The 12559-nt window shown below is 55.3% G+C and overlaps 1 protein-coding gene across 3 annotated transcripts in view; it reads right to left on the bottom strand.

The window, feature by feature from the left end:
* Nucleotides 1-3025: 3025 nt before the first annotated feature.
* The window catches only part of ECE1 (endothelin converting enzyme 1), an 11987-nt gene continuing 2453 nt past the window's right edge, over nucleotides 3026-12559 (bottom strand). Inside the window, exons 2-17 of one of the 3 annotated variants that reach the window (XM_015827415.1) lie at nucleotides 12131-12296; nucleotides 11830-12033; nucleotides 10091-10218; nucleotides 9599-9745; nucleotides 9440-9505; nucleotides 9075-9266; nucleotides 7609-7751; nucleotides 7331-7445; nucleotides 6847-6957; nucleotides 6377-6553; nucleotides 6160-6263; nucleotides 5911-6021; nucleotides 4402-4469; nucleotides 4053-4243; nucleotides 3876-3971; nucleotides 3026-3222 (exon numbers count right to left, since the gene is read on the bottom strand). In XM_015827415.1, the coding sequence (XP_015682901.1) occupies nucleotides 3046-3222; nucleotides 3876-3971; nucleotides 4053-4243; nucleotides 4402-4469; nucleotides 5911-6021; nucleotides 6160-6263; nucleotides 6377-6553; nucleotides 6847-6957; nucleotides 7331-7445; nucleotides 7609-7751; nucleotides 9075-9266; nucleotides 9440-9505; nucleotides 9599-9745; nucleotides 10091-10218; nucleotides 11830-12033; nucleotides 12131-12296 (2196 nt within the window). In that variant the 3' untranslated portion in view covers nucleotides 3026-3045. The remainder of the gene's footprint in view (nucleotides 3223-3875; nucleotides 3972-4052; nucleotides 4244-4401; nucleotides 4470-5910; nucleotides 6022-6159; nucleotides 6264-6376; nucleotides 6554-6846; nucleotides 6958-7330; nucleotides 7446-7608; nucleotides 7752-9074; nucleotides 9267-9439; nucleotides 9506-9598; nucleotides 9746-10090; nucleotides 10219-11829; nucleotides 12034-12130; nucleotides 12297-12559) is intronic. The other 2 variants (XM_015827416.1, XM_015827414.1) reach the window with 2 other exon arrangements.

Here is a 12559-nt window from a genome sequence, read left to right on the forward strand (position 1 = left end):
AAGGAAGGAGAAAAGGGAAAGGGAGGGAGGGGAAGGAAGGGAAAAGAAGGAACGAAGACAGGCTGGCAGGCACTGGAGTGGTTCAGAGGAGCCCCTTCCATGATGTAGGGTTTCTTTGTAATTTATTTCCCTTAGAGGAACATCAGAAAATGAGCCCCATGGGGTCCCCAAGACTCTTTCTGTGCTGGATGTCCATTAAGAACATGCCAGACAGCCACCCCCTTGGATCACCCCTAAGTGAGGGACTCCTCACCCACCCCCCAGCACTGCCCACTCCTCTGCTCACGGAAGGAAGGATCTCTCGTGCCCCTTCTGCTCCTCTGCAGAACAGAGAATAGACCTGAAGCTGCTCAAATTCACTCACTGCTTTTTGCCCAAACCAAAAAACACTGGTTTCAGTATCTAAATGTGGTTGGAAAAAAAGCATCTACAATACACACACACACACACACATACATATATATACATATGTATATATTAATTGCACCTTGGCATTTTTGACTGCTATACTGCAGTTCTACTTTTTATAATCACTTTTGCCTTGCAGCCCCCCAACTTTGTCAGCAAAAAGAAATCTGAATACATATGTATGTGTATATGTACACACACACACACACATACATACATATATATACAGTACATACAAACACACACACACATATATATATATATATTGTTAGCAATCCAACTTTTGAAAAACACACACACATATATATATACATACATATATATGTATATATTAACTTTTTGTTGGCAATCCAAATTTAACACATACACACGTACATATATATATATATATATACATAGACATACATATACACACATACACACGTTTTAAGGAAAAACAAACACTTGGTAGTTTTCTGTCACCTCCTTACCCCCCCCCCCCGTCCCCCAGGGCTGTCTTTTCAACAGAATCCTCCACAGGGATTGGACTTCCACTCCCATAATCCCCAGTCATGCCAGTATATTGACCTCAGGGTCCTGCTGGGCCAGATTTGCAGTTGTGCCTGCTTCCCGGTCGGCCTCGCCCGTCTTCTGGCTAGGATTCGGCTCCCTGGAGAGCAGGCAGATGCCACCCTTCCCCATTTGGACCAGCAGGCACCGGCGGACGCTCTCGGCTCCCCCCCCCCCNCCCCCCCCCCCATTCCCAGGAGGGCAAATTTCTCAGAGCACTTTGTTCACTTCCCCTGCCGAAACCAGATTGCACGGAAGGGGGGGAATTTTCTGTCCTGACCCGTGTCCAGGGAACTAAACAAACAGCCGGTCTTTCCGTCTGTTGGGCTGAACAAGACAAGGGCAACCGGGAGAACATTCGAAGAGGGTAAGAAAACCCACAAATAAAAAGCAGGGGCAACCCATCATTTCAAACCGTGATAAAAAGGCGTTTATTTCAAAATGACAGTGGTTTTTTTTTTTTTTTCCAAAGGCAGGGAAGACTTTTTAAAAAAAACAAAGAACAAATTGCCTGAACGGATCCATCTGGAATTGGGGTAGCACAAAATTCCTTGCAGATCTCTTTTTTTTTTTTCCCCTCGCTTTCTCAGAAGGCTCAACTCACTGAACCCCGGAGAATTATGGGGAGGGGGAGAGGGACATTCCTTTCCTCCCCCCTAGTGCGACGGGGCAGAAGAGCTCTTTGGCTAACCCCTCCCCCCCCAATTCCACCCCTTCAAACCACATCTGGAAGCCATTGGCGGCCTTCCCGGGGATCCGGTTACCGAAAGCAGATTGCGCATCTGCATACAATTTGCATGGTGGAACACCCCACATTGGCAGCAGAGGAACCCTAAAACCATCGACTTTTCCAGCCTCCAGACCCCCCCCTGGGGGGGAGGCAACAGGCTCCCTCCGCAGCCATCCCGAACCAACTTTTCCCCAATGTAGTTTGACTTCAGGACTGAGCTATGGATGGATCCGACCTATCCGCAGGGCGGCTGGTTGGGGGAATCTGATGGGGAGGGGGATATCTGCTTAAGCCCTGGTGGAGCCCCCTTCCCAGAGGCGCTGTCTGGGAAGGGGGGAGCTCCTTGCTGCCTGACTGCCAGTTTCTGCATAGGAGGTGCCAGCTTGGGCAAAAGGGGCTGCTTTGCTGGCATTAAAGCAAGCAGAGGACGCTTGTCGGGACTCCGGACCCCCCCACCAAGCCCAGGACCTGAAAACCAACCCAGGGTAATCCCACCCCTCCCCACCCCATCTCCCAAGCAGCCCAGACTCTGAGTTTGCTCTTCAGTAACACCTTCCTATGCCCAGAACCCTTATGGTGCTCCCACGGAGAACCCTGGAGCTGGATTTGGATGGGGGGGGGCAATCTAGCGTGCCCCTTGCTTAACCCTGGAGCTCTGCCTTCATTCCTCTCTTTTAATTCAAAATGCAAAAGCTCACGAGAAGTGAACTGAGAGACAGATCAACCGCGTGGGCTTCTGAGGACACCAAACGCCTTGAAGGGACCCTGACAGATCCCAGCCCTGAAGCCAGAAGGGCCATGAAGTCACAAGCCCGGGCAGACCCCAGCCCCATTCCCCTTTCAACGGAGCCCACGTACAATATGCATCCCCCCCCCAAAAAAACGCCTTTCCCCATCTGTTCACTTGGAAGCGTGCGCGAGATAGAGATAGAGAGACTAAGATAATCATAACATTTTAAAAATTCCATACGTTTTCCCCACCGCCCCCTCCCCCCAAAAAGTTCCAGTGCTCTGCAAAGTTGTAAAAATAACTTCTCTATTTTACAAAAGGCTGCGTGTCCGTTGTGGCCGGGCTGGGGCTGGTTACCGCGACGGAGCGGTTCTCCCTTTGGAAAAGTGGCCGAAGACTTAAAAGCTGGCTCAGGTCTTCGGAAAGGATTGGCGTGCCGAGCCCATGGGAGACGCCATGGGAAGGCCTCCGTGGCGAGTGGACGTCACGCAAAGGGGTCTTCCGAAGGCCCTTTGCAGCTAAGGGCGCGAGAGAGGCCGGGGGGAGGCTCCCTTTGGTTCTTAACACGGAGGAAGCGGAGAACTGGGGGCTCCTGCGTGGGCGCCCCGGTTTTCTTCGGCGGGAAGCCTCACCAAACTTCACATTTCTGCGGGGGATTCATAGGCGCACCGGGCCTGCACTGGAAGTGCTTGGAAAAGTCCCTGGAATTGGAGACGGTCCCGATGACTCGGAAGCGGGAAGGGCTGTGGGGGTCCGTGACGAGTCCTTCGTGGGAGCTCTCCGGGGTACGGACGGAACACCAGACCTGGGAGAAGCGAGGGGCAAGAGACAGGGGCTCAGTGGGGCAGACTGAGGAGTGGGGGGCTGAGAGAAACCTTCCAGGGCAGGGGTAGGCAGCCTTGGCTCTTTTATGACTCGTGGACTTCAACTCCCAGAATTCCTGAGCCAGCCACGCTGAGGAGACAGGGAGAGGTTTCCAAGCTGAGCCATGCTGGCTGAGGAATTCTGGGAGGTGAAGTCCACCAGTCATAAAAGGGCCAGGTTTGAAGACCCCTGCTCTAAATGGGCCTTACTGTAGACCTGATGGCTGCACAGACTAGGCCAGGGGTAGGCAACCTTGGCTTTTTTATGACTCGTGGACTTCAACTCCCAGAATTCCTGAGCCAGCCATGCTGAGGGGAAAGGGAGAAGTTTCCAAGCTGAGCCATGCTGGCTCAGGAATTCTGGGAGTTGAAGTCCACGAGCCACGAGGGGGCCATAGTTCCCCCATGCTGGCTCAGGAATTCTGGGAGTTGAAGTCCACGAGTCATGAGGGGGCCATAGTTCCCCCATGCTGGCTCAGGAATTCTGGGAGTTGAAGTCCACGAGTCATAAAAGAGCCAAGGTTGCCTACCCCTGTTCTAGGGAGATATGGGGGGGGGAGAGTAGAGCCGAGATCTGGTCGCGGCTGAGTCCCACCTGGGCAAAGGCAACGAAGAAGAGCTGATCGTTGGTGAGGCCAAGCGCGGGCAGAGATGGCTCCTGCCCGTTCTTCTTCACCCAGTTCCGATAGGCCTGCGGACAAAGAAAGGGCAGAGTGAGCCACACCCGAGCCCGGCTAGGGCTCCCCACGAGGGCTGCACCCCCTCAGCTCACCCGGTAGGCGGCCTTCAGCCCCCCGTTGTCCGCAATATTCTCCCCCAGAGTGTATTTGCCGTTCACGGCTTCTCCATTGACCGAGTAGTTGCCGTACTGCTCCACCAGGCACTCGGTGTGCTGCTTGAAGGCCTCCACCGAGGAGTTCTTCCACCAGGGCCGGAGATTGCCATCCTTGTCGTACTCGCGTCCTGTGTAGACACACCAAGGATCAGAGCTGGTCCGGTTTGCCAGAATAGGAGAACCAGGCCTGCCAAGGGGCCCTGGAGGGATTCGCTACCCGGGTCCTATTTCTCGAGAGGAGGAAAAATGGTGCCCGCTTCCCACCAAAGCAGCCCTGCGTGCTCACCTTGATCGTCAAAGGCGTGTGTCAGCTCGTGGCCCACCACAACTCCAATCCCCCCAAAATTGATAGCCCTGTAAAAGAAGCCACAGGACAGACGGGGCTCAGCTGGACAGTGTCAGGGCTGCATCTCACCTAACCAAGCTTCATGTGCTGGTGATAATAATAATGATAATGATGATAATAATGATGATGATGATGCCATGTGGAACACAACACGCCAGATATCGCAGTTATAGAGAACCGAAGCGTACAGCTGATTGATATCGCTGTACCAGGAGATGCCAGAGTCGAAGAAAAAGAACTGGAAAAAAATATCACGACCTGGCCATCGAAACTGCGCGATTATGGATGAAACGTGTAACAGTGATACCCATTGTCATCGGGGCACTGGGAGCTATGTCCCAAAACTTTGCAAAATATTTCAAGAAACCGCAGCTTCCTGCAATAACTCCAGCAATGCTACAAAAAACTGCCCTGCTCGGAACATCTTACATTTTAAGGAGGTACCTGGTTGACACCTAGGATGCTGGCAGCAACCCATGTCAACCATCAGTGCCAGTCAATATGGATTGCAAAAGGCAGCCTTACTAGGAACTGCTTCCATCCTGCGACGAGATCTGTAATACCATCAATTCAAACATCCACATCTGCCCATCCCAGGTCCTTGGGAAGGACTCGATAGGTAGACAAAAATGCCAAATCCAGTCTGAATATCTGGCTGACTGTGCGATGATCCATAATAATAATAATAAAGTTGGAAGGGACCTTGGAGGTCATCTAGTCCAACTCCCTGCTCAGGTAGGAAACCCTATACCATTTTGGACAAATGGCTGTCAAGTCTCTTTTTAAAAACTTCCAGTGTTGGAGCATTCACCGCTTCTGGAGGCAGGTTGTTCCACTGGTTAATTGTTCTCACTGTCAGGAAATTTCTCCTTAGTTCTAGGTTGCTTCTCTCTTTGGTATTGGGGGGGGGGAGAGAAGGAAGGATTGAAATGTGAAAGAGAGCAAGCACCTGATTGGACATTTGCAGATAACTCGGGGGGGGGGGGAGAGAATGAAGTTTCCTTCGTGCTGTTTGCACGGGAAAGCCTCAGATTCAACTTACGCCACTTCTGTAACCATTTAAGCTTCGGTAAAGTATATTCTTGGCAAAATCATACGGCCAGGAGTCTCTCTTTCCTAAATGACCGAGTGGGACAGTTGACACCGTCCCCCCAAATGCTGTCTGCATCGTGGATCTTTCGCCCCATCAAAATTATCTCATCTTGACAGGGTCCAGTCCCTCCTCTCCATCATCCGGGCCCCAGGAGACTTTGACAGAGAGTCAAGGACGTCACCGGATGTTCACACACACACACACACACACACCCACACACCCTGCTGCCTCTGGCCGTCAAAAGGGGCAGCTGGAGCAGTTCCTGGAGGGAAGGAACTGCGCCTCTGTCTTCCTCTCCGGGACCACCAGCTTCCCGCCCCCAATGCCAAGAGACAGACCGGGAAAGACCGTCGTACTTGGGGTAATTCCGCGTGTAGAACGGAGACTGCAGAATTCCAGCCGGGAAGATGACCTCGTTTTTGGTGGGAGAATAATAAGCGTTCACAGTTGGGGGGGTCATGCTCCACCTGGGGAAAGACGACGAACCAAGAGAAGCCGTCAGGACCAAGGTCCAGGAGACACGGCTCAGCTCTCTCCTTCAGCCCCCTCCTCCCCCCTTCCCGGATCTGGCCCAAGAGGACGGTTCTCGGCCGATTCCTACTCACTGGTCGCGGTTCGGAGGCTTGCGAAGCTGGTCAGCGGCCACCCGGGCGGAGAAGTTGGAGAACTGCATAACGTTCTCGTAGTACAGGTCAGGCACTGGGTCGTACTGCCAAGACCAAGAGGGAGCCTCATCAGAGCCAAATGCCCACCAGGAGGGCTCCCTGCAGCCTGTACCCACCCGCTCCCCCTACACACACACACACAGCAGGTGTGACTCACCTCGTGGAAGACTTTGTCCAGCTCTTTGGGGTCCAGGATGAACTTTGGGTAGCCAATCATGTCATAGATGGCGTCGGCCTTCTCTCTGGCTGAGCGCCTGGTCTCCTCGTCCATCCACACAAGGCTGGCCAGGCTCTCCTCCAGCGCCCTTTTAATCTCCAGGATCATCTCCTCAGCCTGCGGGGGGGAGGGGGGAGAAAGTGAGGCTAGCCAGCCCTTCTCTGGCAGTGTGGGGTGCTCCAGGGCAGAAGGGAGAAGGGCTCCCCAAATCTACTCTACTGAAGCCGGAGGAGGAGGAGGAGCACGGCTGCTCTAGGAAGGAGGGGTCTCCTCTCTCCTCCTGCGTGGGGAACCCCCGACCTGCTCCAGGGAAAGCCAGCGAGGCTTAGTGGAACCCTGGGAACCTGGAGCCTCCTTCTAAAAGCCCCGCCAAAGAGCTCCAGTCATGCCAGGGGAGAAGAGAGGCTTACCACCGTCCGGCTGTCTTCGGCAAAGGTGGCCTTCACAAACATGGCACCCAAGACGAAACCCAGGCTGTTGTCGGTGTCGCTGATGCAGTACTTCCAGCGGGGCAGGCACGTCTGCAGAGGAAGAAGGTCACTCGCACCCAGCTCTGGCCTCTGGCTGCCCTCTTGAGACGGCCCTGTGCCAAGTCCTTCCCTCGGCCGGAGGTGCTACTTTGGGTTCAGACCGAGGAAGGTGACTGGCTGGTGCCCAAAGGATGCCCGGGGCTGCAGGCACCGGCAGAGGCGGGAAAAGCCTTCGGATCCAGCACCAGGTGAGCGTGGCGCTGCAAGGCTGGTGGCGGGCAGCAGAGGGCGCTCCAGGGCAGCCAATCCCGAGAAGCAGGAGGAACTTTTTTTTCCCTCGGGGGCAACGGGACTCCCCGCCACCCCGGCCACCCCTTCCTGCGTCCTTCCCTGCAGCCAAGCCTGGGAACCGCCTGGCACCCACCTTCTTCGATCCGTACATGACTTCCAAGAACTTCTCCCCCGCTTCCTGGAACCGCTGGTCCAGGAAACTCGCGCCTTTCCTCACCAGGTGCCAAATCATGTAGTTGCGCAACACCCTGGCGCAGAGAGAAAGAGAGAGAGAAGGACTGAGGAAAGCCGGGAAAGGGTGGTGAGGGGTGGGTGGGGGAACGACAAGGCTTTCTTCTGCCCTGGCCAGGACCCCCCGTGGGGTCCTCCCGTTCAAGGCCCCCTGCCCCAAAGTTCCTGCCCCTCCCTCACCTCTTGTCCGTGTTCAGGATGAGCAGGGAGACGCGTTGGAGATACTCCCTGGCGTAGACCACCACGGGCTCCGATTCGTTGATCTCCACCGGGTCAAAGACTTCCTTGAGCAACGGCATCCAGTCGATGGCCGGGGCCAGGTCCTTCCAGGGCAGAAAGGAGGAATATAGCAATATAAATGAAAATTTGTTTTAGAAATGTATTAATGAGATTATAATATATCTTAAAACAAATGGAGAGTTTCAGTTTAAGTTTAAATATGTGAGACACTATAGATTTGTATAGAATAGACCAGGGGTAGTCAACCTTGGCTCTTTTATGACTCATGGACTTCAACTCCCAGAATTCCTGAGCCAGCATGGGGGAAATATGGCCCCCTCATGACTCGTGGACTTCAACTCCCAGAATTCCTGAGCCAGCATGGGGGAAATATGGCCCCCTCATGACTCGTGGACTTCAACTCCCAGAATTCCTGAGCCAGCAGGGATCAGCTTGGAAACCTCTCCCTGCCCCCTCAGCATGGCTAGGTCAGGAATTCTGGGAGTTGAAGTTCACCAGTCATAAAAGAGCCAAGGTTGCCTACCCCTGGCCTAGTCTGTGCAGCCATTAGGTCTACAGTAAGGCCCATTTAGAGCAGGGGTCTTCAAACCTGGCCCTTTTATGACTTGTGGAGTTCAACTCCCAGAATTCCTCAGCCAGCATGGCTCAGCTTGGAAACCTCCCTGTCCCCTCAGCATGGCTGGCTCAGGAATTCTGGGAGTTGAAGTCCACGAGTCATAAAAGAGCCAAGGTTGACTACCCCTGGAATAGACACTGAGCGGTTGAAAGTTTTGATTGATTAAGAGAATTTATATTTAGATATATTAATGAATGATTTTATTCAAATCAATTTGATTATAATATTCGATATAGACAGAGAGGGAAATTTTACGAAATATTGTGTGAACTGTATATTTATAATGCTATCATTTTCTTTTTGTAATTGATCACCATATCGCCACGTTGGCTCTTAAGCTTCTGTCGGTGTAAAATGGAAAACTAATAAAAATTGTTTATAATAAAAAAAAGAAAAAAGAAAGGAGGGGTGGAGGGTGAGACCTCCTCAAGGGCATCCAGCCCCCTCCTCAAGGGCGACGAGGCCACCTCCCTGCCTGCCACCCAGTCACCCCACGGGGAACGGACAGCTGCCGGAGAACCAGGCCTGGGTCCCCGAAAGGAGATCGGGGCTCAGGGTGGCCGGAGTTGGCTTCCATTTCTTTCTAAGCCTCGCCTCGGACGGGAAGGAACGTCTCCAGGAGAGCCGGAAGCCATCAGCATCCTCGTCTAAGGGCTGATTGGCTGATAGGGATGATGCTGGAATGCCCCCCCCTCCATCCTTCACCCCTTTCCAAGGATGCCAATCTGAGGCAGAGCTGACGGCAGAGCCCCCAACGTCCGCGCACACACACACACACACCCCACCTCACCTTGAGCTCCCCAGCGGGCATTTTGTGGTAGATCAGTTCCTCATCCCGAAGCTTCTCCTGGGGGGTGGTGATGTTGGCCAAGGTGGTCTCGAAGTCCAGAATTTCTTGCATCTGCGGCCGGACAGTGGCCTCCTCCTCCCCGCTGACCAGCACGCCAAGCTGGACCATGAAATTGAGATACGCCGCCAGCACCTGCAGGAGTAGGAAAAAAGGGACGTGGCCTTGGCTCAACGTGGAAAGACCCCCACGTCTGAGGAGGGGGGGCAAAAAAGGCCGTGCCACCCTCACAGGGCGACGGGCAGAGTCTGGAAAGGAGGGAGGCTGTGCCCGACTCAAGAGGGCCCTGCTGCGGGACCACCACTCACTTTCTCGTTCTGGGTTTTGTTGAGGTAGTAATTCCGGGACGGTAGCCCCAGCCCTGACTGGTCGATCTGGAAGAGAAGCAGCAGTGAGAGAGAGGAGGGGGTGAGCCTGGGCAGCGGGGCGGCGAGGCAGGCGATTCTGGGGGGGTGGGGGTCCCCTACCTGGATGATGTTGCTGCTGGAATTCTTCGAGTCGACGCTGACCGAGATGGAGAAGAAGGGGGTGAGGTGGTAGTGGGCTACCAGGGCCAGCAGCGTCTGGTTGAAACCGTACTCTCCCGAGGGGGCGCTGATATTCCATCCTCCAAGCTGGGGGGGGGAGAGAGAGAGAGAGAGAGACCCTCTGGGTCAAGAGAGCAGGAGAGCCAAAGAAGCCCAAAGCCGCCCCCCCCCCCAGAATGGCGTTCTTGTCACCCCGACTGAGTAGCTTAAGAGCGTCAATTGCAAGGTTGTTGGGTTTTTTTTGCTCAGCACTGGCTCTGGACCACACTTCCCATCGTTCTGAACCGGGCCAGCCAGCACCAGCTGGGACCATCCAGATGCTAACGCCCACGAGGGGTTGGCCCCAGAGCGATTGGGGAGCGGGGGGGGCAAAGAGAGCCGAACGCTTCTGCCAAGCGAGGCCTTTGGTCCCGGGGACCCCGTCCCGGTTACCTTCTGGACCTGATCCACCAGCGGTTTGGCCTGCAGCTCCTCTATCCGGCTCTCGTTCATGCAGGACTGGTAGTAACGCTGCACTTTGCGCTCGGCCTCGCTCCGCGACAAGGGGGCCGTGGTGTTTTCTGCAGAGAGGAGACCACACAGTCACCCCTTTCCTGCCCCCCCTTGCACCCCACGGCCCTTCCCCGCGGGATCCAAAGGGACCCACGGTGCTCCTTCTGGATTCCCCCCTTGCTCTACGCTCCGACATCTGGGATCTGTTGGGGACACAGTTGGGGAGAACAGATGCTCCTTCCCAGGGAGGCCTCTCTCGAGGGGGCGTCTCGTCCCCTCCTAGGGGGCACGGAAGAGACCCCCAAAAGAGCCTCCCCCCTCAATGGCTCAGCAGGCTTTGCTTTTGTTCTGGTGGGGGGCAGGACCAGGCGCTTCGCTGGGAGTAGCTGGGGGACAGCTCTTTGGAAGCCCAGATTTGGGCTGGAGAAAGGAAGGTAAGGGTCTGTAGCTATGGAAATCCCACCCACCCCCCACTCCAGACAGCTGTGGATTTGGGCTGGAGAAAGGAAGGTAAGGGTCTGTAGCTATGGAAATCCCCTCCCGCCCCTCCAGACAGCGTCCCTCTTCACTGCCAAGAGAGGAATATTTAATCGGGTAAATTCCCCCCCCCTCTGCACATGGATGCGTCTTTGGGGAGGGGGGGAGGGAAGGACAATCCCTGGAAAATTGCAAGAGGCCCAGTCATGGGAAAACTGAAGTGGGAGGGGGCTGTTGGGGAGCGGAAAGCCGTAGAAACACACAAATGCAGAGAGAGACACACACACAGACAGAGACTGGGGTCTCTGTCCTGCTCTAAGGCAGTGCTGGAAAGCTCGGGCTCTGCAAGGACACCCCCCCCAAACCAGAGAGAAAGAACCCCCCCCCTCCCAGCCTCCAAGGAGGAGGGACCTAGCACAGGGCTTTTCAACCTTTTCACCCATGGTACCACTTTTAGGATAGGGCAATATCCGAGTACCGCCAGTCGCCTAGCAAGGGGTCAAAAACTTGATAACCAAAAAAGGAAAAAAGTGATGAAGTACAGGTAGTCCTCGACTTACAACAGTTCGCTTAGTGACTGTTCGAAGTTACAATGACACTGAAAAAAGTGCCTCCCAAGCCACAACCGAGCAAGACACCTGCCTGCCCACCCGACCGCGCTCTTCCTCCTGTCTGAGGTTTTCATTGTTGTGAGCATTTCTGTTGAGGATTGGCAGCAGAGGTGGGGTGGGGGGGTGTTTGGTTTTTATCCCCCCCCCCCGTCTGCTGGGAGGTTGCAGCAGGTTTTGGTCCCTTCACATGACCCTGGGACACCGTGACCGTCATAAATATGAATCAGTTGCCAAGCATCTGAATGTAAATCACAAGACCCTGGAGATGCTGCAACATTCCAGCTGATCGGTGCTTCTTCTGGGCTCAGCGGAAGCGCCAGGATCAGTGCTGCTTTCCAGCTGATTGGTGCTCCTTCTGGGCTCAGCAGAAGAACCAGGATCAGCGCTGAGCTCCAGCTGGAGCCTGGCGCTGATCCTGGCGCTTCCGCTGAGCCCTGACAGCCCTGCAGCTCCAACCGTCTCTCGCTCAGGCTTGTGCATTGCTGCCACCGGTTCACCTCGTTCCCCTCCCCTGCTACCACTTTTCTAGGATGGTCGCGTACCACCTGCCAGGTGCCAATGGACCACAGGTGGTACCGGTGCCCAACCCACCCAAGAGGCTCTTCAAGGCTGCCTGGTTGTGCTCCCAAAGCTTGTTGAAGGTCCCCCAGCGGGAGTGGCCGTCCGGGATGGGGTTCCTCTTGACCCAGCCGCCGCAAGCATAGCTGAAGAAGTCCTCGCAGGGGTCCACCGCTTGGTCCAGCGAGCTGAGGATGGAGCTGGTCACCGAGATGCAGGCCTGGCTCAGGCAGGCCTCTGAAGGGAGGAAGAGGACGAGGAGGAAGGCGGCCGTCACCTCAGGGAGGGGCTGGGGGAGACCTCCGTCCCCCCCTCCCCCCGAGAGGAGGCAGGCCAGGTGGACGGCCAGCAAACTCACGCGTCTGGTACTGGAAGAGCAGGACGGACAGGCAGGCCAACAGGCCCAGGAGAAGGAGGAGCGTCAGGACCAACAGGCACTTCTCCGGCTGCGTCCGCTGCGCCCAGCAGCCCTTTCTGGCTCCTGGCCCACGGAAGTTCACCTGGGGCAGAAGGAAAGAGGGAGAGTCAGAGAAGCAGCAGCCCCCTCTGCCACGGGGCCCAGGGACGTGGGGAGCCCTCCCCGTCTGCTTGCCAGCCTGCAAAGAGACAGAAGGACGGCCAGGCACCCCCACCAGGCGCTCATTTGTGTGCCGGGGGCCACTTCCTGCCTTGGGACCCTTCCTTTCCGGGGAAAGAGGGCAAATGCTATGGGGAGGGGGGCCTGGGGGGCACAGGAGCCCAGAGCAGAGACGGCCAAGGAAAG

The sequence above is a fragment of the Protobothrops mucrosquamatus genome, unplaced genomic scaffold (genome assembly GCF_001527695.2).
Source record: "Protobothrops mucrosquamatus isolate PMUCROS unplaced genomic scaffold, P.Mucros_1.0 scaffold3678, whole genome shotgun sequence".
In the NCBI taxonomy this organism is placed as follows: Eukaryota; Metazoa; Chordata; class Lepidosauria; order Squamata; family Viperidae; genus Protobothrops; species Protobothrops mucrosquamatus.